General features: G+C 35.0%; 1 protein-coding gene across 3 annotated transcripts in view; it reads right to left on the minus strand.

Moving 5' to 3' along the window:
* Positions 1-3430: 3430 nt before the first annotated feature.
* Positions 3431-26880, minus strand: part of Hr38 (Hormone receptor-like in 38) — a 181436-nt gene continuing 157986 nt past the window's right edge. The window contains exons 4-11 of one of the 3 annotated variants that reach the window (XR_014176917.1): positions 21200-21288; positions 20927-21142; positions 20629-20870; positions 20310-20525; positions 20029-20249; positions 19710-19971; positions 11477-12992; positions 3431-11435 (exon numbers count right to left, since the gene is read on the minus strand). Coding sequence is in view for 2 of the 3 variants with exons in the window: in XM_081972127.1 (XP_081828253.1) it covers positions 12736-12992; positions 19710-19971; positions 20029-20249; positions 20310-20525; positions 20629-20870; positions 20927-21142; positions 21200-21288 (1503 nt within the window). In the remaining variant the exon portion in view is untranslated. Of the gene's footprint in view, positions 12993-19709; positions 19972-20028; positions 20250-20309; positions 20526-20628; positions 20871-20926; positions 21143-21199; positions 21289-26880 lie in introns of all 3 variants that reach the window. The other 2 variants (XM_081972129.1, XM_081972127.1) reach the window with 2 other exon arrangements.

Raw genomic sequence — 26880 nt, forward strand, 5'->3', positions numbered from 1 at the left:
TACCATTTTTAGACGGTTTGTCTTTATGTCATATACAGGGACGTAAAGACAGTAAAGAGTTTTCGGTGTTTTTTGAGACACCCTGTGGATTGAACAACTGACAATTAATATCGCTTTATAACACATACAACATGCTTCCTTCACACTTTGTTCAGGCTTAGGACTGGTCCAATTTGTGGTTTATAATAAACCGGAGGGTGTTTAACGGTCAACTGGTCAAAAGAATCACAACAACAATAAAATAACGAACAATATGTATGAAGGTAAAGATTCAAAACACCAAGAATATGAGAACCTGTAGAGCATAAACATTTTCAAAATTGTTTTAGTAACGTGTGTTCCCAACGCGCCCTTATCACGGCAGTCATCCGTCTCCTCATGCTTCTGATGACATTATCGATCATGTCTTGAGGCAGATTGTCCCAAATTTCAACCAAAGCAGCCGCTACTTGTTCGGGATTTTGATCTGCAGGAGATATGGATTTTCTACCTAACATGACCCAGACCCAGACATCTTCAATCGGATTAATGTCTGGAGAACATGCCGGCCATGCCATTGTTCTTATTCCGACGACATTCAAAAAGTCGGAGACACAACGAACCTTGTGAGGGCGGGCAAAGCAAAAAGTTTTCTCCGATATGGGGGGCGAATGGTACGACATGCTCTTGCAGAACAACTCTGTTTGTGCCCATAAGCATATTTCACCACAGACCATCACTGAGCCTCCACCATAAGAGACAGTGGGACAGTAAAATTAAATTGTTCATCTTGGTCTCCTACCCAAAACTGCTGGATTCAAAATGGGAGGCACATTCTTCCATGCCGTCTGCTATGCTGACGATACTGTCCTTATTGCGGATTCCGAGGAAAATCTCCAAATATTACTACATTCCTTTAACACTCAAGCAAAATAATTAAATATGGTCATTAACACCGAGAAGACCAATTGCTTAGTAACATCTAAAGAACCGATAAGATGCAAGTTGGAAATAGATTCTAAAATTATCGAACAGGTAAACCACTTTAAGTATCTGGGAGCAGAAATAACGAGCCATGGAAATCTGTATAACGAAGTTAGAGAGCAAACAATGAAGGGGGCTAGAATTTCGGGATGCCTGAGAGAAATTGTCTGGAAGAACAAATACCTTAACACCGAAAGCAAAACCAGAATATATAAAACGGCCGTAAGACTTATCATAACATACGCGGCAGAGACAAGATCAGACACAAAGAGAACTCTACAACTGATGAGAACAGTCGAAATGAAAACATTAAGAACCATACAAGGCAAAACGCTACACGACAGAATTCGGAATGAAGATATTAGGCAACAATGCGAAATACAGGACATAGGAAGGTGGGTGAGACAGAGACGAAGATTTTGGAACAAACATATAAAAAGAATGGAGGACAGCAGACTCGTCAAAGCCGCAAAAATGAACAACCCAGTAGGAAAAAGATCACAGGGAAGACCACCAAAACGATGGCGAGAATGCTGGACATCATCCTCCGGAGAGGACATGCTGGCAATGAACAGGCAGTAGCCTACTAATATGGTTCACCATGTTAGAAAGAAAGAAGAAGAAGAAGAATAATCTTGTTCTCCTCGGCGGCTATATAACCTTTCCCTGTCGTCGATGAAATTAACACAAAATCGACTATTATCTGTGAAGAAAACATTGGCCCACTGATCGTCTTCCCAATTGTTGTGCTCTCTAGCAAAGCCTAGTCTGACCACACGATGACGTGGAGTAATGGAGCTTTCTTTGTTCTGTAGGCCTTCTAACCAACTTCCTTAAGCCTGATAATGGTCCGAGCACTTGTTCTTCTTCCACGTACTTCTTCCAGTTTGCTTCTTAGTTGCGGTACTGCTTTACGCCGATTCAATAATGTTTGCAAGACTATGAATCTCCTTTTTCTTCCTTGACCTCGTCTTCTCACATACTCTTCCGTTTGTCTCCGTAAATTTTGATTTTCCTAACATGTCAGCAAGACAGGTGCAACATCAATTTGGAACACAGTAAGGGATCCAATTCTTGAAATGAGATCGGATTACATGTGTCCTAAATATCACATTCAGAGGAAATTTGAGGTAATACTGGATCAAAAATTCTGGGTAAATAATGCGAAAAAACTGACCCAGGACTGTCTAATATGGTTCACAGATGGATCTAAACAGGAAAGGGGAAGTGGTGCAGGAGTTTATGGCGAGAGACCTAAGGTAAGCATCAGCATACCACTAGGAAAACACGCCACAGTTTTTCAAACGGAAATATATGCTCTGTTATGGTGCATAGAAGAAAACATTAGAAGGACTTACTGATAGCCAGTATATAATAACTGATAGCCAGGCGGCCTTGAAAGCACTGCTTACGTGCAAAACATCGTCAAGACTGGCAGATGAGTGTCTACAGAGAATCACGGAACTGGCAGAACATAACAGGGTAAAACTTGTATGGGTACCAGGTCACTCAGGCATTCCTGGAAATGAAAAAGCAGATGAACTTGCCAGGCAAGGTTCAAATGCAAACATGATTGGACCAGAACCATCTGTAGGCATACCTAGATGCTCAACAAGACGGGTCACTGGAGAATGGATCAACACAAAACACCTGGAACGCTGGAAGACGTACCCAGGAAATAAGCATGGGAAGCAAGCTATTGCAGGACCAAATAAAAACAAGGCTCAAGAACTGCTAAAGTACAGCAGGAAAGAACTGAAAGACCTAACAGCGCTTCTCACAGGGCATGGACCTGTGAGACAACACCTGTCCACCATGAAACTATTCGATGATAACCTGGACTGCAGACTATGCGGGGAGGAAATCGAAACGTTTGAACACATCATATGTGAATGTGAAGCACTTGGTCAAAGGCGACAAACAATCTTCGGGAAAACTAAGTTAGTACTGAAAGAGATACAAAGAGTACCAAGCAAGGACCTTCTTCACCTCGTACGGGAAACAGGGATAATGGACTGGTATAACTAAAGTACTACAAACATGGGGACAGTACAATAAGCCATTAGGCTTACGTGCTATCTGGAGCTGACAGCCGACAGACCCATGGAGAAAGAAAAAAAAAAAACATGTCAGCAACATCGCTGTAACTTGTACCAATTTCAATCAACGCTACAGCCTTCGCCACATCAGTAGAAGCCATATCACCCATGTTGGATTTTTAAGAACCAAAATGATGAATGTTCTTGACTTTCGCTTTACAATAACCAATGACGTATAGCAAATTCGATTAGGAAACCATGGCAATAGATTACCTCTAAAACTTTCTTCAAAACCCTGTATTTTGTAAGGAAATGTTCAGAAAATAACGGGCTACAATTTGATATTATAAACTGTTTTTAATTCTCAGTTCTTCTCTCCGCAGAGTGTCTCAAATTGTACTATTGAACGTAATAAAACCCTTGAAACATTCTGAAATTATATTAATTTATTTAGAATCAAAATCAAAATGTTACAATATATAATATATGTAGGTATCTCATAAAACTAACAAAAAGCGATCGTAGTAAACTGATAAGTACATATCGTCTAAAAAAAAAGGAAGGAATCTGGTGAAATATAATAATTAAAGTCCATTTAATAGGCAATGGATATTAAAAAAAATATTTGTAAAAGGATCTCGTCTTACGGCTATTATAATCTAAATAATAACAGTATCGGCGTAAGCTGAAACATCCGTGGCAAACGTCCGCAAGTCAATAGAAACTTGCAGAAAACTCTGGTAACTATTATCTAAAGGGTATAAAAACTAAATAAAACTTCTTTATATCTGACACTTTAACGTAGGTTTAGCAAGTAAAACTGGCACCTTATGGCAAAAATCTTTCACTTAAAACATAATAATTGAAAATTGTGATAATGCGTGTAAAAGTATTTTAGAAATAGGCTTGGCTTGGCCCATAACTTTGCTGGACTTTCATTAATGTAAATTTAATAAAGTCCTACCAAACTACACAAACAAGAATTGTATGTGAAAGTTAGGAAAGTCATAGAAAAATTCATACAAAACTGGAAAAAGGTTACAGGTACAAACATTTTATTTTAAGTACATTTTTTTGACTTACGTGTCGTATTGCAATTAATCCCGTAACGTGAATTGTGGTTGAACTGATTTAGCAAGAACTTAACAGCTTAAGCGAATTGTAGTAAATCATAAAAGGCGGACGGTTCAAAAGAGTGCAAATTCTACAAAAAAACTAAATGAAACAACGTTTCTTCTTTTATTGGATATCATCAGTTTCTAAGCACCGGTATCATAGATACTTTCCATTCAGGTAACTCTCTTTCAGTCCATCCGTTACATCTTTCAAGGCAGTTCACTGATGTGAGTTTACAATAGTAAAATGCTCTAGATAAAGATCGAGAATGCTTAATTTTTGGTAATTTTCTTTACTGTATCTCCGATATGCTTGTTAGTCAGCAAAGGAAGTAAAAGTTTGAAATGCTGTTTCGGGTAAAGTACAGTGTGAACAATTTAGCTTGGGACCACCAGATTTTTATTTTAAAAAAACATATTATAACACACGTTATTGATGTACTAGAAAACAAAGCATCATCGAATTTTTAGAGATGAGAAAGTTGCTCATATTTTGTTTTTATTAGGACATTCTATAGCTGGATATTGATTTTAACGATGAAGCACAGTATACGGTTTACTTCGATGGTTTTTTCACAAAATATGTACAATTTATAAATAAACAATGAAATATTGATGGTTCATTTTTTGCTGGTCTTCATCAAGTTCAAATACCATGTCTTAATAGATCTCTGGGTCAAAATAAGATTTATTTAAGAAAAAATAACAAATGCCATTGTGGTTCAAAATTGTTTGAAATAAGTCTTAATAAATTTCGTCACAAGAACAAGCGGAAATAGACCATTTTCACACTTTTGGTATTCCTGGAGATTGATGTAAAAGTTATCTTCAGATTTCTTCGGTAGGTCATTTCCTCTAGGTCTTGAACATCTTTAATTAAGACAAAAACAGTAAATGTCATTATGGTTTAAATTTGCTGGAAATAAGTCACTGTCCTAATGGTTTATTCCATAGAAACTAAAAGTAGTAGTAAGCAAAAATGAATAATCATAACGTAAAAATAGTTGTAGGATATGAACCTATCAAAAGGTTGACATTTTTCCGAAAAACGTTTCCTAAGGAAGACACAGTCATGCAAATTTTAATTTAAAATATCGTTTTATAGTGTAAAACTGAACATTCAAGACTTGTGAGAGTCCAAATTTGTACTGAATAGTCTAAAAACTTGCTATTTGCTACTAGGAATAGTCTTATAATTCGTTTTCTCAGACTGCCATCCTTGTCAAGTGTCTGAAACTGGATTTCGAGAACTAAAAACAGTCCGGAAATCAAGACAAAGATTGTATTGTGCATGAAACTCATTTCTAAAAATTAGTTCTCAAGACTAATATTGTAGCATTTGGTAGAGTAAATAGTCTTAAACTCGATTTTTCGATCTTAAAAAGCACTAAAAACAGTCTGAATTTCTTAAAGATGCTACAATTTATTGCACCTATGAGTGTAGAAATCAATTTAATAGTGAAGAAGCTTGAAATTACATTTTCAAGACTATGGACAGTGTACAAACTGGCTTTTATGCCTGATAAGTCAAAAACTTTGTAAAGATAGTCTGGAAACTCGATTTGAGGCACTGAAAACAGCCTTAAAGCACTAAAAACAGTCTAGATTTTTAAGAAATACTCGAATTTTTAGGACTGAGGTGTCTAGAAGTCGATTTAATAGTAACAAAGCTTAGAATGACATTTTAAGTCTATGGAAAATGTAAAAATGTTTTTTAAGTTTGTTATGTTAATAACTTGGTGAAGATAGTCTTGAAACTCGATTTTCCAAGCTGAAAGCTGTTTTGAAGCACTAAAAATTATCCAAAATTCTAAGAAAATGGAAAGCAAAGTAAAAAGCACGAAAAGTTAGTTTTCCAGACAATTTTCGTGAATCTAATGTCAATGTCTTGTATCTAAGACTATTTTTAATACTAAAATATTGAAATTTGTCTTCAAATTATGAAAACTTTCTTCAAATGCCAATTTTAAGCTTCTGATGTCACTTTTCATTAGTTCAGAGTCACTTTTTGGTGTTCAAGTCAATTTTTAAGGTTTAAATGTATGAATTTGTAGTCAAAAATTCTAGAAAAAATAGTTTTTTATGTCTACAAGTCAATTTTCAATATTAAAGTCTATCGAATTGTATGGAAACTTGTTACAAACGCAATTTTTATCTTTCTCTTTCTCTCGAAGTCTTTCAGTTTCTCTGGAAACTATGAAAACTGACTACAATGAAATTTTTTAAACTTCTTAAGTAAATTTTTTCTGTTTCCAAGACAATTTTCAAGTTGGGTTGGGTTAGTTTTGGGTCTTTGAACGTAATAACTGAATTATCTCATAAATGAAGTTTCAAATCAGAATTTTATGAGATAATTTCTTTTTCATCGTGATCAATAAAATTAAAAGAAACTGTAATTTTTGAAAAATATCCAGAGACGTAGAAAATAAGGCAAAAACATGAAAACCATCTTCCTGTATCTATGCTACTGGAGAATTTTGGCAAACGTCATTCATAATGAGTATTAATTTCATAAGTGCTTGTTCAAATCAAAATTGCTCCAACGGTCTGACAGTTATGACAAAAAACCGATTTTTTAAACTGAAATCTGAAGGACTGTATTTTCCTTAGGGAGCATTTTCCAGGAAAATGACATAATGCATGTCAACTTATTTTTTAATTGACTATGGATTGGTGAATTAATTACATTTAAAACTGGACCACCCTGTAGAGTAAAACTTTGCTATATCAATAAAATCAGCACAATAAATGCTATTTAATACATGTAGTTAAAACAAGGGTGTCCCACGACGAAAGACTATCTTACTAAAGAAAATCTCTCAAACCAGAAATACGTAGCAACTATTTGCTTATTTTAAAAGGAATACCTTAAGTAAATAACTTGTTTTATGTATCATAACGTAAATCTATCTGCAACGGTTCTCGAGATATTCACGTTTGAAAAATTGATTTTGAGATTTTGGAGAGTCGTAGCTCCTAACTAGAATTAGATAGAGCAAACGACTTGCATGTTCTTAATTTTACTTTTTGAGATCTATCATTTGGTAACATTTTTAATTTTGACAGTTAAAAATTGACACCTGTCAAATTTCCCAATATAACGTCAGAAAGTTAAGACAAGAACATTCGAGACGTTTTGCTCTATCTCATTCAGGTTAAAGGTTATGACACTCATTGTTCAATTGATATCTCGAAAACCGTTGCAGATTGATATAGGTTATGAATATGATATGACAAAAGTATTCAAAAACATAATAGAATTGATAAATATATATCAATTCTATATTTTCACCTCCACAGTCAGAATCTACTACTTCACTTTAAAAACATAATAATTTACAAAATGTTCTATTTAAAAACCGGAAGTGACACAACATTTGGGCATGCTGACTTGAATATGTTAACAAATTTTCAAAATTTACCTACTTAAGGGTAGTTTTTCTTACATCAATTGATGTCTTTCCTCCTGGAACACTTTGTATAGGGTGTATTGTACATATAAAAAAATTTGAATAACCTGGAAATGTCTAAAAATTTGATGTAGTTATATTTTCCTCAAAACTTGTACATCAACTCTAAAATATGTTTTTTGAATTTTCATACATATTTACAGGTAAAGAAGCTATAAGCCAATTGAAATGGTTACAAGCTAAAATGACTGACTTTAGAGATTATTTTTTTTAATCAAAATTGTCCTCGATATTCTCGTAATACAGGGAAACATGCAAGAACAAGTTCTCTTTTGGTAAAAGTATGCTATAAAAAAGTGCTTTTGTTCGAAAATACTACTACTCTTTCTGAGATCAACAAAATCCATTACACCACACAATAACAAATGATCCAAACATTTTCTAGACAGTGGGTAGAAATTGCACTGTAGTTTATACATTGTATCTATCTATGAAAATATAATCGTGTTCGGAGATACAGAGGAGTTGAAATTGACCAAAACCATTTTCGGTCTGAACCATATCTGTGAGCATTTTATTTGAACATTTTCAAAAAAATGGCACTAAAAAATTTCTATTCGAAGTTTTATAGTAGTTAAAATTAGAAATGGCAATACGTGAAAGTGTTTTTTTTATTACTACACAAGAAGAAGGGAAAACATATACGGTCAAATTATAACAAACAAAATAAAAAACAATAAATCAAACAAAAACTGGTTAACTCTAGGTAACGATTCGACGGGCAATTTTAAAAACACTAGTAAAATATATACTTTTTGTAAATAGTGTAAATAAAATATCTTTTCAGTTATATACAAAAAAAGTGCCTTTTTTGACTAGGGATATCGCATTTGTTTATTTCCACAATTTTGTGGTGGTAACATTGAAAAAATATTCCGTTAAAGCCTACAATTTTACACTTATAGTATCACTTAAATTATAAAAATTATAAGAGTATAAAGGTTTCTGCTTCCGAGTATTGTTCATCAGGTCTAGTTTACCGTCTTATTTTATTTAATACATTATCGTTGCTTCCTAATCTCTTAGTTTCACCATGTCTGTTTAGTGAAAAAATTAGCCATATACTGATATGTTCAGACACGAATAGTGAAAGTAACAGTGTTGGCAACTTATTTATCCTATCCATCGTTCTCGTAAAAAATAGATAGTGAAAAATGCTTAAACGTGCTAGAGTACAATAGTAGGTATAACAACATTTATCAAAATGTAACTATCTGCTCTAAAGCCGTATCTAAGTTTAACCTAAAAGTAAAGTTAGTATACGAGAAATACACACACAAGGGAAGGGCTTGCCCGAGAACAAAGAAGTAACTACTACACTAAAACACCTAAAGTAGCTTTGACACAACATTTAAAATAAGTACAGAATGCGCAACATAATGTCAAAAAGTTTCAATTAGCTAATAAATTATTGGGTAAAATGCATGTTATTTAACAGCTACTACAAAATAGTAACTTTATATTTTTGCCCATTCTGTAACCGATTGACTTACTTAAATCTAGCGGCTGCATTTGGTCGTCGCAGACTTTTGATATGACAACATTTTTGTAACTTTTAAAAGTTTAAATATTGGAGAACTTGACTGTTTATAGTAGACTGTCTAGATGTACAACATGTATCAAACCAACACCAAAAAGTGTGATTCGTTGATGAAAGTTTGGTTTTCAAAAAGTGTTCTTTCAAAATTACTATTTTTCTGAATATTAATGCAAATGATAATAGAATGTGACAGAATAATAAGTTGACAATGGCCGGTTGTGTTGCATATTCTATTTAACTTCCTTACGCCGTTTCAAGAATACTGTCTCTAAATTACGTAATGGATTGAAATATTCATTTTCTAGGGTGTTTTAAGACAAAAATTACATAAATAGAAACTATTTGGGAGTTGATTCCTTCACACCTTTGGACAAAAGTCCCCGTTTTATCGAGACTCACTTAAGGACAACTTAAAGTTAGTTGAAATTTAAATGTGACAAATTAGGTGCTAAATGTATAGTAACAGTAATAGGAATAATAATATACCTTTTTTCTTTTTTGCCAATGATATTTCTTTAAGGTTATATGATTTTTCAAGTTCTTAGCCACGTTGCTAACTGGAGAAAAAATAGAACCTTCGGAAGTCCTTAATAGAACCTTCGGAAGAACGAGGCATCGTGGACCAGGGATTGGAAGAGATGCAGATGCAGAGGAAAAACAATAAAGCACGAAGAGAAGACAAGGTGGTTGCAGAAGCAATAAAAGCTGGACGTTCCTTCCTACTGGAGAAAATACGAATACTGTTCAACCTATGTTTGCATTCATGCATAGTCCCGGATCAGTGGTACGAAGCGACCACCATACTAATCCATAAAAAGGAAGACAAAACGAACCTGGAAAATTACCTTAAAAGTCATCTACACAAACTGTTCACCAGGGTCATAACATCAAGGCTAGAAAATACACTTGAGTATTACCAGCCAAGAGAACAAGCAGACAGAACACTTACAGAGCATTAAGACCCTCATGGAGAAAACCATAGAGTAGAACAGACCACTAGTTCTGCTATTTATAAATTTTCATAAAGCTTTTGACACCATTGAAATGAAAGCTATACTAAACGCCCTGAAAGAATGTCCAGTGGATTATAGATATTCAAATCTATAATATATAGAGAAACGCTACTATGTCAGTTAGACTACATGAAACTAGCAACCCCATTGAAATTGGAAGAGGTGTTCCGATTTCTCCTAAATTATTTATTACCGTTCTAGAACCTGCCTTCAAAGAACTCGACTGGGACACAACAGGAATAAACATAGACATTCGCGGACGACATAGTCTTAACAACTGACGGCTTGGAAGAGGCGAGACAAATGCTCTGGGGAAGGCATGCTCCGAGGTTGGTCTTAAAATAAACTTCTCCAAGACGAAGATCATGACAAATCTCGTCATGAGCGAAAGTGTAAACATCGATAACACCGAAATCGAATGGGTCACCTTAAAGATAGAAGTACCAAGATAGAAGTGGGTGGAGGGCCATGAAGGAGGCTTATGCTGATGATGATGATGATGATGATGATATTGGTAATGGATAGCTTCTAAGAATTTCAAATTTCAAATCCATGCTCTTTTTCTTACGTTATTTTGAGTCCATTTGCGTAAATCTTAGTATACTAGGTAAAAAAGCAGCAAGCTGAAAGCTGCTTTTTTGACCATTCACAAACTACTACTACTCAAACCTAGAACAGTGCTGCGATTTACGAAAATGCTACACATGGGGCCTGACCATAATTAAGTTAAATGTGGATGGACAGTTAAAGATCTAATCAGTGTAGCATTTCTCTTTCGAAGACATCTTTCTTAAGAAATCTCACTAGAATAGCTATTGGCTTTACATATCATCATAAATGATAGGAATACTGGTTTACTCGTACTCGTACTTATAATTGTGAAAATTTTCAATGGAATATAACAATATTTTTTATTTATAAACAACAACAACTACACCATTTCTAACTGTAATTCAGAAAGAGTCAAGTGTAATTTAGAATAGTTAATTGTAATTCAGAAAATGTCAAGAGTAATTCAGAACAGGCAACTGTAATTCAGAATTCGTAAAATGTTATTCAAAAGTTGTTAATTGCAGTTCAGAAAGTGTACAAGTATATCAAGTGTAATTCAGTTTAATTTTTAACCTAAATTGTGTTATAAAGTATATTAATTTATTTAAGTGCCTTGGAATTTCAGCTTTGGTAATTTTATTCACAGATAATGTATTTTATGGAATTGTCTTTAAATGTTCTGGTTTCTGAATTTAAATTGATTTTTTTCGAATTACACTTGATGGTTTCTGAATTACAGTTGCCTATTCTGAATTACACTTGATGATTTCTGAATTGAAGTTACTTATTCTGAATTACACTTGACCTTTTCTGAATCTCACTTGGCCTTTTCTGAACTACATTTGGAAATGGTGTAGTGAATAGAATGTTTTCAGAAGATACTCATTCTTATTTCAGTTTCTATACTTTTTAGATACTAACGTGACGCTTTTTACAAATAATTGTGCTAAAACTTGAATAAATGTAAAAAATGCAATTTTAGTGTATCACGCTTTTATGAGCAACCCTATACAGCTGCCAGTTGACAGAACTTTTGAAGATTTTTTTAAAACCTATTTTGAATTTTAAAAATTCACCCTGTATACGACCCATTAGACATTGAGGGCAAATTGTTAATTAAACTATTTTTTAGTTTAGAATTTACAGTATTTCAAAAGTTTGTACTTTATGTAATTATGAAAATAATAATTTAATTCATACTAAAAAAAAAACAATTTCTATGATCGAATCGAATAAGAAATATATATATATGATTCATAATACGTGTCAACAAGTGTTTCTTTGATTATCTACGGAAACCACTAAAAATGTGTTTAGTAGGTATCCAAAAAGAAATTAAACTGTAAATTTGAAGTTTTAAAATTGCATCTTTAATAAGCAAATTGCACTACTTTGTTAATTTTTTTTTCTTCTAATATAATTGATGTGAATGCAGCTATAAATTAATACGATCACAGTTTGGAAATAATTGTTGACAGTGTCTATAAAACGGTCCAAGTTCTCCAATAAAACGAAGCCCACTTAATAAATACAACAAATATGACACCAAAACACATAGTGGAGACATAAAATTTCATTCTAAATTTAGTGCTTTTTTCCAACCAGGTGCAACATCAAAATTTTAAGATTAGCAGTACCTACACAATCATAGGAAATAATATTGACGTACCAAAGGTGGATTTGGTTTATTTTTGCACTTAATTTATTTGTTTTTTTTTGCTGTTACAGATCAGTTCTGCAGCAATAGTTAGGCCGAAACTCCGATATACTTACAGACAAAATATCCTGGCGCTTGCTGAAAACACACCAAACCACCTTGTTGAACTTAAAACATAAAAAAATCTATTCTACTTACGACATAACGAATCACAAAGAACTTTGTTTATATCACGTTTGAAGGGTAATTTAGTTCAAGGCTTACCTCTCTCAAGAAGCTTTTCAGATTGGTGAAATTTCTCAGTCGAAACTACTGAATCGACCTGGACAAAATTTCCACAACCAAAAGAGAAGAATCAGAAAAAAATCAGATCTATCAATGTTATTCTAGAAAGGCAAGCTAGCGACGAACATTTTCTCTATAAGTGGCGGCGCTGGCACCAAATCTTCCAGTTTCAAGTAAAATATCCTTTGAAGACCGGCCACACTCAGCGATCTAAGTTCTGGTAATTTGCCGAGTAGACGGCTAAAGTAATGTGCTTTACGCTGGGCTTCAGCATTGTACGTCACGTGATCTCTTAACGAAGAAATTATCTTCATTTGTAGTTGCTCAACTTTGTGCGATTCTTTGAGTCCGTGTCGTTCTGCAAGAAAAATCCAAATTAGTATATCATTCCATGACTTAATGTAGTTGACATTGTGAAAGATCGTAGAAAAAATGACAAAAAAGTTTATATGTTTAGTGAAATAATCTTGGAAACTAGCAAAGTCAACAATTAAATTCATAAGTTCTGTATAGGTAAGTTGGTGTTCAACTTTAGCCCCAGTTTAAGTAATCTTTGAACACCATTCTGGACTTAAAAATATGTGTTGGAGCTGTCCATACATTTTCTCTATTGCTAGGTCACAAATTTGGACCTATAAGGGATAGTAAGTGTAAGGAGACAGACTTCATTCTATGTACTTTCTTATCAGTTTCAAATTCTACTTCCTAAGGAAAGAGGGCGCATCAAGGGATTTACTATACATTTTGAGGTAAAAACAGTTTGAAACTACACCGTATGTGGCATTTTAGTAACAATGCTAAAAATCTGAAAATTTAGGTACTAATATTAATTATTAAACATCCTGTACTGTTATATATAAGCAATCCTGTGAGAATATGGAAAAATTGTACCCTAACAAGAAATACAAAGATCATGTTAGTCAAGTCTCTCATATCCTCCATCTTTCTGTGCGGAGCGGAATCCTGGACGATAAAAACATCAGACATGCGAAGGATAGCTGCGGTCAGGATGATCACCAGAGATGGACGAGCTGACGAAGAAATGGAGGATAAGAAGAGCGCCAGAAGAGCCCCTCCGTCAGCGGCATCCTGGTATCCTTTTCCCAGGGCAGAGGATGCCGATGCAACTCTGGGAACCTCACGAATGGGAAAATTCCTGGACTTGTAGCGACTTCCTCTTCCAGACCCTTTTGGCCTACAGCGATGGGAGGGTAAAAAGCAGTAGTCTTGCTTGACCCATCTATCTGAGACCGCATTCTCAGCAAAAGAATTTGTTTGAATGTTTGAAATGTGGTGCTGGCGGTGTACGCTGCGGATTTCATGGACGGAGAAACGCACCAGTGCGTCTATTCTAGAAGAATTAAAAGTCAAAGACAGACTGTCTACAATATGTCGCCGACGAATCCTACAGTACTTTGGACACACTACAAGACGAGGGGAAGACAACCTAGAGAAATAGATAATACAGGGAAAGGTGGAAGGTAAACGACCGAGAGGCAGATCTCCTGTTAGATGGATAGATCAAGCTAAGAAGTTCTCAAATACACCACTACAAACCCTGCTATCGGGATCAACAACATCCGCTATGCTGACGACACGGCCTTAATTGCTGATAACATACACGATCTACAACAACTGGTCAACAAGATAGGAGAACAGAACAAATCAATGGGCTTAAATATCAACACCAAAAAAACAAAGTTTATGATTATCTCTAGAAACCTAAATATGTTTGGAAACTCCACCATAACATTGAACGCAAGACCCATAGAAAGAGTAGATAAATTTAAATACTTGGGCATCTGGCCATTTGAAGACTGGACATCAGACAAGGAAGTCTTCGAAGAGTGTTTACCTGTTCCGATTTTGACGTTAACCTAAGGCTCAATTTCACTAAATGCTACGTTTGGTCGGTGCTTCTCTACGGTATGGAAGGTTGGACATTGAAGGCGGCTGCAATCAACAAATTGGAGGCTTTCAAGATGTGGCTGTATCGCAGAATCCTGAAGATACCCTGGACGGCTAGACCAACCAACGAAGAAGAGACCCCGATTTCTCAGGCATGAGAACACGACTAAGAAGAAAACTGTTATATAAATTCAACTAAAAATAAATTGTTTATAGACTCCTGAAGATGACCACAGACCGTGGTCGAAACGTAGACTTATTGTGATACATTTGCAGTGTGTATTTGACAGATTCAAATCGTAGTTTGTGATTCTAGAGTGAAAACGTTAACTTATTTAATAATAAAAACCGATTGGACTAAATTGCTGCATGGATTTAATAGCACAAAATTTCACAACCATGGACCAAAGGGTTATGTCTAAACACTAAATAGTTTGATGTTTATCTACTCTACACGACAAATCACAACTGCAATGAATACATGTCATTTTGTGTAGAATAATCTTCTTCTTCTTATTCATATTTAAGATCTCACGATCTGTTAGTTTTGCAGGTTCCTCTGGATCAGTTCCTGGGAGGTGGACTGCCAGCTGTGCTTCCATCTCTTAGGTGGTCTTTTCCCTATTGGTTTTCCTTCAAGTGCGATGCGTGGCAGTCTTTCCTATTCCATTCTTCTCACGTGAGCGTACCAATATTTTTTTCTTTGTCTCCCCCATCTTACGATGTCTTGCACCCCACATTGTTCCCTAATGTCAGTGTTCCTATTTCGGTTTCGGTTCTTGTTTTTACCATTAGAGTCCTGAACGTTTTCATTTCGGCTACTCGAAGCATTCTTTTCGTTTTGTTAGTTTCTATTCCGTATGTCATGATTGGCTTGATACAAGCCTTGTTGATCCTGACCTTGCTATCCTTTCGCATGTATTCGTTCGCCCATATTATCTGCCTTAAGCAGCCCGACATGGCAGTCGCTTTGTTGATCTGGCTTCTTATTAGGTCCTTCACTAGGTCGTGATAACTCGACAGATCCATACCCAGATATTTGAATTGTGAGACTTGCTCGATGATTTTGTCCTGAAGTACCAGCTTACATCTTACAAGATTGTGAGCAAAGGTTATGATTGTGTAGAATACGATATCTCCTATATTAATCCTAAAAAAGTGTGAATGCACTAAAACTAATCGATTACTCCATCCCAACGTCACTAGTCACTATAGTCTATCCGGCGAAACTACGGAGTAATAAAAGCGAAAATTAGGAGGGGTTGACCCGCACCGGTCCGTTTTACAATATAATATCTTCTTCTCCCTCTAATATAAGGACTTCTCGGGTCTCATGTCTCGATTCACTTTTACGTACCTGTTTTACAGTGTAATGCGGGCGACCAAAGTTGCCGCCCATCGAATTTTATTACTCCGTAGGTTCGCCGGATAGACTATAGTAGGTTACGTTCATTTTAACAGGTGGGTTTTCTTTTCTTTTATCAACAATATTTAGTAGAATATTTGCAATAAATATGTTTAGAGACAAAAATAAGCTTCCCAACCTAAACTTAGTTTGTTTTTGTTAAATTACCTAGAAGGCGCAAAATTGCATGTTTACTCCCCATTTCGTGATCGAGTTTTCAAGCCTGCACTCGATTCGATTATAAATGAAATAATCGTCGATTTTCAATCAAGCTCGTTATAACTAAAATGCTTTATTTATTCAATCGGACCAGACCGACGGTCTTCAATATTTCAACATGTGGTCTTGAAGCGGAATCACCTGTCTGTCACTAGCCTATCCACTTTTTTCCCCTCGCTTTTATTGCGGTGTATACATAATACATTTATTGGAGTAGGATGTGCGTTTTTCTACAGTTTGCCGCATTACTAACCCTTTTGTAGGCATCGTTAAACCCATCGTATCAGTCAACTATCAGTCATCGTACGAGAAAGCATTAAACTTTATGACTTTCCTGAACGGCAAGGCTTGACAGTGAAAAAAGCGACTTTAAAATAAAATGTGTACAAGATTCGATTGTACAGTTTAATTAATTTCTGATGAGGCAGGGAAAAACGCAAACTTTGCTGTTGTTTTTTTGAAGCGACAAGAAAATAATTGGTTGACGGCCTTTTGCAGTGTTCTCAATTATCGCAAAGAGTTCCGGTCTGATTTCCGCGGAAAACGATTGAGGAAGACTATTGCTATTCTTTTTTTTTTTGGGAAAATCAGACTGGAGTCAATTTCCCCATGAAGCCCTGAAACGTAGAGTGAATTTTCTTATTTGCTAGAAATGCAAAACACTTTTACTTTTTTTTGTAGAATGTTGATCAAGTGCAGAAAAAGATATTTCGGAAACAAACACAGTTTCAATCTCGGTCAAATGGGGAAATATTTAGAGTTAGAAAAACTTAAAATCAATTTTTTGAGTTATGGCTATGAACGTAAAACAGATTAATTGGCCTTTTAGCTTCATTTTTAATATAAATTTTTCAAATTTGTAAAAGAGTATTTTAATGATGTTTATATATATAATATTAGGAATTTATTTAATAGTATGACCGGATTACCAAAAATTATATATTTATTAAAAAAGAGAACAAAAAAACTTTAAAAAAAGTTTAAATAACTACATATCAGTAAACTTTAAAACATAATTTACTTATGTAGTTAACGTATAAATAGCCTAAAGACAGTAAGCACATTATCATTCAAAATGTTTTTTTTTAAATACTCATTTTTTATTTTGTTCATACAGAAGACGGTATGTAACATCTGAAAGATTTCAAATTTAATTTGAAGAGATTTATAATTTAATCCTAAAATATTCAGTTACTGACTTTTATTTAAAAAAATCAATTTTGTATGTTATGTTATTTATTATGACTTTCGGTCTAACCACTGTCTCTAAAATTAAGTAACATTCACAACGTAAAACAAAGTTTAGAAATCCATATTAAATAACACTTTACAGTTTTCTAGGATGAGCATGTTATAGCCAAAAATTTTGGATATTTTATAATATTGTTACAAAGGCCTCATAACTAGATTAATTTCCTGAAATTTAGGGAAAAACGAGGGGTCACTATATAGAATTCCCCTAAATTTAAGAAAAAAGTGCACAACTTGGCAATAAAATACGAAGTCTCACTTATCAAAAAGAACCCAGTAAAGTGTAACATTTGGTGTGGAGAAGTGGGATAAGTGAGTGAAGAATTGTGCTTTACGTGAATGGTGAATACAAGATCGACCGATTGCTTGAGATGTTCCTGGCTGATAATGAGGCGCGACAGAGAGAAAAACAAGAGGAACAGGAACGACGACAACAAGAACGACAAGAGGATGAGGAACGACGACGGAAAGAAAAGCAAGAAGAGGAAGAATGACGACGACTTGAAAAAGAGGAGCAAGAGAGATGCTACCAACAGGATGAGGAACGACAACAAGCTATTCTGCAAGCTTTGGAGAAAAACCGAGTTACAATCCTATATCGTTCAACAACTGAAGATGGTAGACAATAAAGTGGAAGAAGTGGAAAAAATGGGCCATGAAGTAGAAAAGGTAGACCATAAAGTCGACGAGGTGCAAACTGAGTTTGGTAACAAATTTGGACACATGGAGACTCAATTTGGACAAGAGATTGCAACTTTACGGAAGGAAATCAAGAGTGTTCGCGAGGAATCGAGGAAGTTAGTCGAGGTTTCTCCGATAGAAAACTGCCCGAAAGTCCGACCGAATGCGACAATAAATTGTAAGGTGCCAAAGTTTGACGGGGAAACTTCGTGGGAGTTGTACAGCTAATGGGTGGACCGAACATCAAAAAGCCACCGAGTTGGTTCTGGCACTACGTGGTAAAGCTTTCGAAATACTCCAGAAAATCCCGGAGTCTAAACAAGGAGATTACTATTCCCTTATAAACGCGCTGGAACTAAGATACAAGAATAAATACTTGACCCAGATATACCAGAGCCAATTGAAGAGTAGAGCCCAAGGGTCATCAGAGACTCTGCAAGAATTTGGGGCTGAGATTGAGCGACTAATTCGACTGGCCTAATCTACAAGCACCGGAAGAGTTTCTGAACCAGATCGCTGTTCAAAATTTTACCGATGGTGTCAGAGGAGCAGATCTACAGCAGGCGCTTCGGATGATCAAGACCAAGCAGATTATACCTTGAATTTGATTGTTAAAAAGCTGGATCACATTCTGCAAAAAGGCGACAATAACAGAAGAAGCCACTCTCCATCTAGAGAAGATATAAAATGTTACAACTAAGGACGCAAAGGACACTATGGTTGAAATTGCAGACAGCAGTCTCGTTTACCAACCCCGCAGAACTGGCGTAACCAGGATCAGGAAATGAAGAACCCGGAAGAACAATTACCACGATATGTAGAGAATCGTCAAGCTTTTGATAGTGACTTAAGGCACCGGAAAGGACAAATTCATGATAGATGGAGCATTGGTCAAATCGCGAAGGTGACATATAAAGAGGCTACAAAAAGAAGGAAGAGCAGCGTTTCTAAGAAAGACATAATAAAAGGACAGCGCTCAGACCCTGATTTGAAAGTAATCAGAAGATGGTTGGAGAAGGATTTGAAACCGGATTGGCAACAGATTTCCAGATATGGACCAACAGTGACGGGTTACTGGTTGCAGTGGAATTCGCTTCGACTGTGAGATGACTTATTTACTCGCAAATCGGAATGTCCAGACGGAAAACGCTTTGTTTACCAAACAAAAGTGCCAATTCCTGCAAAGAGAGTGTGTTGCGACAATCCTGGAGGAGAACACTTTGGAGTAAACCAGACTTTGGCTAGAATAAGAGATCGATTTTACTGGATTAACTTCAGAAAGGACGTTGAGGAGGTAATGGTATCAAAAGAACCCAGTAAAGTGTAACAATATAGTCTTATCTTCTGTCAGTGTTTGCAAACAAATTACTTTTCTGTGCATTAATAAATTCAATTGAGTAAGGACAAAATAGCTCAAAGTTTCAAAAGTCTTTGTAACTACTTTTCATATCATAAGACGTCCAGAAAAAGTTACTTTAGTAAATTTGATGTCGTTGAGTGAATCATCACTTTGACTCACAGTTTGATTCCAGGTTGCACTTTATTAAACCAATCCAAAAACTGACATTCAACTTAAATAAGAACAGAAAAAAAAAGAAATCAACCACTTACCCCTACCTGTAATAAGTGTGAGAGCGCACAAACACGCGAAAGCAGATATGTCGATTTCCATGGCGTGCAATGTCCCGCAAAACTCCATGATGCCGTGAAGCCATTCACCAAATGACCGTTGACATTGTTGCATATCCAGCACTACGCCATTGCAAAAGGTAAGTTTCGTATCGCTCGGATGCGTTCGGTAAGCCAGTCGCAGCACGAAGAGTTCTAAGTAAGCTGATTGGAAGAGTAACTCTCGATCTTCTTGGCAAATATCCTGGTAATTCATGTACATGTTGATAATTAAATAATTTCGAAACAAGGAAAAGCCTACCAAGAATCCTGGGATTTTTTCAGCAAAACTCTTAATCACGTCTACTGATGTGGTCAAAAGTGTGTAGAACTGTTGAATTTTCTCGGGTTCTGAGATCACTGGTTCGATAGGACTTGGTTCCATATACTGGGAATAATCCAGGTTTGCCAAGTCGGGAGTAGTATCCACGTGTGCTCTTACTAACGCAGTGATAAGAGATACCGGAGGGCTTGGCGGAGATTCTGTACATTTCCGGTCAATTAGGGCCTGTTGATCAATGCTTGACAACAGGTGTAAAATACCTTGTGGAGATTTAGGTTTTGAAGGTAATCGTCCGCGACGTCCTTTGAGGGAGTCCGTTCGCACTACTTCTTTCACCATACCGACTGCTAGACATTTTTGGAATCTGCAAAACTGGCATCGGTTGCGACGCCGCTTGTCAACTGGACACGCTTTATCCGCCAGACAGACGTATTTGGACCCTTTCTGGACTGTTCGTTTGAAAAATCCTTTACAACCTAAAAGAATGTGTTATTATATTAAAACTGACATCTGGCAATGTTAGATAAGTTGAGAGACTCCGTTACAGTTCAGTTCACTTCTTGAAACAAAATAACATACCTTCGCACGTTCTCACTCCATAATGCTGACAGGCAGCCGTATCACCACATACAGCGCAAAGTTGTGAAGGCGATGGCGGTGCGAGTCCCTTTGAACTTTGCGGTTGCGTATCCGGCGGACCTCCTGGTGAAGAAGCTGCCGAAGACGATGCTGAAGGTCCTGGACCGACCATCCTCAGTTTGGGTGACTCACTGCTGCTAGTCGATTCGCTTCTTTGTAAAGGAAGAGAAGCCCTTCGTTGCCTTCAACAAGCATTTGTAAGCTATTCTGTCTAATCAGTAAATCAAATGGAGATTACCTTGGACTTAAGGCTGTGCTGACGTGAAGTTCAGCGGTGGAGGGTACTTGGTAAGGCAAAGAGTAAGGCTCACCACCTTGGGCCATGAGTGTGTCGAAGCTTGGACTGCAAGTGGGCGGTGGTGGATAGTAAGGGCTGGCAGCTGAATACTGATGGATTTGTTGGTAGTCGTAATGGTGCGATGAGGGAACCGGATGGTAAGGTGCGACGTTAAACCTGACATTAATCCAAATTTAACTTAAATTGTAATCACTCAAATAAATTAATATTTACCCGCAGTCCTCATCCATCTTAAATTGGTGCTGTGGTGCTTGTGTGGGTAAATCTTGTTGCGGTTGCTGTTGAAAGACACGATACGTTTCCTGCAAATCAAGGAAAATGATTTTATATAACTGTATCACTAGTGGATAAGTCACTTAAAAAGAAAAATGTTTTTTCTACAACTGTTTAATAAGATGCTTTTTATCTCCCTTTCTATTCATTACTTTTGAATAGATAATAACATCCATTACCCGTGACACAGGAGTAATAAGTCATCGTTCACGGCTATATAGCAAAAATCAAAGTAAAATAGAATGACGAAACAGTGTAACAAAAGGCTAATCTGTGGTTTTAAAGCATTATCGAGAGAATTTTTTCATATTTAAAAATAAACCAAAATTAAGTCAGAAACACACAACCAAATGTTATAAATGCCAAAAATGCACTAATAAAAGTATAAAATGCATTCAACTAAAGTCAAACTGATTTTGTTACTTTTCAAGTAAGTTTCGTTGTTTTGTATCTCCATGGGATTGAATTTGATAGTTTCCAGGTTTAGGATAGAACTGTAAGTGACGGCCAAATGTCACAACTGTCAAAATTCCACTCAAAATGCTATAAAATACTTTTGGTACTGTTTATACTGATTTTACTGGATTTTAAGAGTGTTTTTGTGGTTTTACAGCTTTATGGAGTGGATTTTAATGGTTGTCATAATTAAAAATAGACTAAAATTAAGTCAGAAACACACAACACACAACCAAATGTTATAAATGCACTAATGAAAGTATAAAATGCATTCAACCCAAGTCAAAGTGATTTTGTTACTTTTCAAGTAAATTTCGTTGTTTTGTACCTCCATGGGATCGAATTTGACAGTTTCCAGGTTTAGGACAGAACTGTAAGTAACGGCCAAATGTCACAACTGTCAAAATTCCACTCATAAAGCTATAAAATACGTTTGGTATTGTTTATACTGATTTTACGACTATTTTGTGGATTTACAGCTTTATGGAGAGAATTTTGACTATTGTAATATTTAAAAATAGACTAGAATTAAGTCATAAACACCCCAAATAAAAAATAAATGCCAAAAATGCACTGATGAAGGTATAAAATGCATTCAACCAAAGTCAAAGTGATTTTGTTACTTTTCGTTGTTTTGTACCTCCATGGGATTGAATTTGACAGTTTCCAGGTTTAGGACAGAACTGTAAGTAACGGCCAAATGTCACAACTGTCAAAATTCCACTCATAAAGCTATAAAATACTTTTGGTACTGTTTATAGTGATTTTACTGAATTTTAAGAGTGTTTTTGTGGTTTTACGGGTTTATGGAAAAGATTTTGACGGTTGTCATATTTACAAATAAACTAAAGTTAAGTCAGAAAAAAATAGCAGATAACATTGACAGCAGATGATATTTTGATTTGTGTGTCTGCAATCTACTAGCATGTAATGTCTATTACTCACTCGATGATTTACGAAGATACTACGCAAGCTTCATCTTCGTGAGTAATAGCTATCATTACATGCTCGTTGAATAATAATATACTATTATCGTACAGCACAATGCACAATAAACACTTTTCCAAATATGGTCAACGTCCTTTCTTAATAACTCATCCGACAATTATTGTCTAATAAAAGTTTTCCTCTCCAAATCATCAAAATAATAGTATAAACAAATTCATAAACAATCACAATATTAATTCCTCATACAATAAACTAACACACAGTTGAAAATAAATCAGCAATTTGAACCCCACCCAAGAAGGTAATTTAAAACATTATAAGTATACGATCGTGCGAAGCAATTAAATTTAAATATTATTGTCTCTTGAAACTTTTCTTTTATGACTCACGAAACGCTCACATGTTTAATACACATAAATTAAAATTTCTTAAATCTATAAAATTGGACATGCTAAAAGTTTTATGCATACGGTGTAGGTATTATCGACATTATATCACATAAAGCAGCCTTGAGTATAGGAGGTATAAGGAAAATGCGTTGTAAGACGTAGATTAAGAGGATTAAATTCAAATTAGGTTTGCTTGTTACTTTTTTATTAAAAAGTTTAGTATTAATTATGGATTAAGTTTTCGATAACCCCGCTGTTAGATTTTATTGAACGTTGTTAGACACTACTTTCTTAGCATCACAAACTTTTTATAAATGTTTTTTTTATTCAATATTAATTTGAGTTGATTACTAAGAAAATCTCGAGGGGTAAACCGCTTACAATTTTGTACACTAATTCCTTGTAATGTCCAGTAATTCCTATTAACTCTCAATAACTAACCTAACCTAACAATACCCACTAATTTTCTGAATTACCACGACTGGAGTCTAAAATAACCTTTTTTAATAAGAAAATATGCGTGCAAGGATTTAACCGGAAGTAAATATCAACTGCTGCTTAGTTTAAATGGGACACCTTGTATATTATTGCATTTTTGGATTCTACGTCAAATTCATTAATGTCATACACTTTTCTGTATCCGTTTCTGAGATATTTACCGTTTTATGTGAAATTTAATAATTTCAGTCTCCAAAACATAATTTTTAATTTATGCATATCGAGAAACGCTTTTTTCTTCGTTCTTGTGATTTGTCGTGTTATACAAGGTTTGTTCTAAGAGTGGGTGAAGAAAAACGATAAAATATATTATACAGGATGGTCAAAAAAAGAGCTCAAGACGTCAGTCTAAAAAAGGACGTTTTCCAAATTAAACACTACTTTTGTCTGATTCTCTTTTCAAAATTATAAGTTTGTATTAGGTTACTTATATGAGTTATTGAAGGTTAAAGTAGTAGCTGTCAAATACAGTCAAAACTGTCTTTATTGTCAAACAACTCGTTTATTTGAAACACTTTGTATAGACGTTTATACGTCAATGGATAGAAAATATAATGGGCTTTCCAAAAATATGACCGTTTGTGTGATAGAGTCGTTTGGCCGCCAGAGGGCTTCAAAACTAACTAAAAGTTTTTCTTTACTGTAACCACTCTTTTTTAAATCGGTCATGATAACGGCCCTGATAATTGGCACAAACCTACCACAGTGAGTGTCAAATTTAGAGCCGTGGCAAAACTGTAGAAATAAAATCATTAAAGTCGATTTTCGCTTGCACTAAGTGGCAAACATAACGCAAAACCCATTGGAATAGTGGTGGCTTTTCAGGCAAATTTGAGCCTTACGAAAATTGTCATTTGCAAAATCGGTTCTTCAAGAAATTTCTATGCATTACATCCTAGTAGACCTAGCAGTTTATGTATAGTTCATGTTTTCTTTATTTTTCAGGGTCAAATTAGCCCTAAACAGTCAAAAAGTGTTTCTGGGGCACCCTGTCTGTAAACCGTAAATAACACGCATATTTGTAACACTTTGTATATACTTTTATATGTCGACGAACAGCCAATGAAATGAGCTTTCCATTTACGTAGAAAAATCGGTTGGTTAGTGTTACCGTTTAGCCACTAGAGGGCGTCAACTTTGACCATTTTTTTTTGGTGTATCCTTTTGTTTAATATTCAAAAACCCGCTTAATTGCACTATTTTTGCTAGAGTTTTATACGTCAATGGATAGCCAATGGAATGACCTTTCTAAAAAGTTTCCAACATGGGTTGATAAGTTAGACAGTTTGGCCGCTAGAGAGCGTCAAAGTTGACTATTTTTTATGACTTTTTTCGTGCATCATTTTGTTTACTCTTCAATAACTCGTTTATTTGCACCATTTTCAGTAGTGTTTTATACGTCAATGGATAGCCAATGCAATGAGCTTTCTAACAGTTTCCCAATTTGAATGGATAGGTTAGACAGGTCGGCCGCTAGAGGGTGTCAAAGTTAACTAATTTTTTCATGACTTCTTTGGTGCATTCTTTCGTTCAATCGTCAATAACTAGCTTATTTTCCACACTTTGTATAAACTTTTATATGTCAATGTATAGCCAATGAAATAAGCTTTCTATTGACGTATAAAAGTTGGTTGGGTGAGGGGTACGGTTTTGTCGCTAGAGAACGTGAAAATTTTTAAAATTAAAATTAGAAAATTCATATTTTTTTCAACCTTATTACAACAATCCTTATTTAATTTATAAACTTTTTAGTATCATTTATTTCTTCCGTATAGGTAACCGTTTTCAAGCAAATTACATTTTTATTTCCATGCACATAGAAAAAATGGGGGTGTTTTTTCCGATAAATTCCAGAAATAAGTTAGTGAAAGGAGAAAGGGAGACAAACCCCAAAAAATAACACCCTGTAGAATTTTGAAAAAAAGTTGGCTTATCCAATGATGTAGCGAGTGTAGGACATGATAAGATACATATAGTTCAAATTTGAGTTAAATATCTCAAAAACTGTAAGAACTATAAATATCTAAAAAAAATAAAACTATACAGGGTGATTCCAAAGTTGGTGCTTTCCTTTCACCTGCGAATAGGACTTCACAAAATAAATTTTTTAAATTTCCTTTGACTCTTTTTCGAAATATAAACAATAACGAAGATAGAGGGTGTCAAAGTTTTACTGAAAAAATAAAAATTTTATGATTTTGGTCAAACCACTTGAAGTAATTAAACAAAATTTTGTAGGTGTCAGTAGCTACGCGGAAAGAAAATTTTCCAAAAAACAACAATTTTTTTGCGTTTACCAGTGGCGCACGTATAATTTTTTAAAAACATTTTCGAAAAAAAATATTACCCTACTAGTTTTTTTTTAACATAAAATTTATTATTAAAATCCGTTCAATTCTAAAAATAAAACCCCTTTTATTATTTTTTGCTACGACGCACCGCTTTCGAGTAAAAAAATAAAAACCATCTTAATGCGTGCCTAAAATTAAATGCTGTATTAATGTCAAATGTCAAATTATTAAAACTTAGTTCAAAGGCGGCTGAAATCTTTTGTTTATTTTTATGTCTGATAATAAAGAATAACCTGTAGTTAGTTAAAATTAAATTTAGTTATTTTAGTTAATTAAGTTATTTTTTATTTTGTTTTTTTTCAGTAAAATTTTGACACCCTGTATCTTCGTTATTGTTCATATTTCGAAAAAGCGTCAAAGGAAAAAAAACTTTATTTTTTGAAGCCCTATTCGCAGGTGAAAGGAAAGCACCAACTTTGGAATCACCCTGTATATTATCCTGTTTCTCTAAGCATTTTTGGAATACAGTATACCTACATATTAAACTATAGTTATTTTTAGACGTAGAATAAGCGATTCAAGTTTGCGTATTAAAATCTGAAACACCCTGTAGAATAGATGGAAAATAATCCTTAAAAACAAAAGTTAATGATAAAACAGAGGAATATCATAAATGACACCAATGGTCTCCAAGTTTGTATTTTCCCCAGTAATTCAAACAACTGGACCGAAACCTTTAAAAAGGCTGGAAGGGCGTTGTTTGGTTAGCAGATTTTTGGAAACAGCTTACGTTTGAGCTATTTTCCAAAAAGAAGAAGTTCGGGGATTGTTTGGGCACTGAATTGACAGCAGAGGAGGATCCAACATTCAGGCAAAGAAAAGATCTACTAGAAACGATCTGCACTGGTGATCAGAACTGTGGACTGTGGATACCCATAAATACTTTCAAGTTTCGCTTCTGGCAAGTAGAATATTATTAGTTGTAAGTTTTGTAAATAAGTTAGGGGTTAGAAGATTGTCTGGTCTTGAATCGTAACAG

The sequence above is a fragment of the Ips typographus genome, linkage group LG2 (genome assembly GCF_016097725.1).
Source record: "Ips typographus isolate SLU linkage group LG2, UJ_Ityp_2.0, whole genome shotgun sequence".
NCBI lineage: Eukaryota > Metazoa > Arthropoda > Insecta > Coleoptera > Curculionidae > Ips > Ips typographus.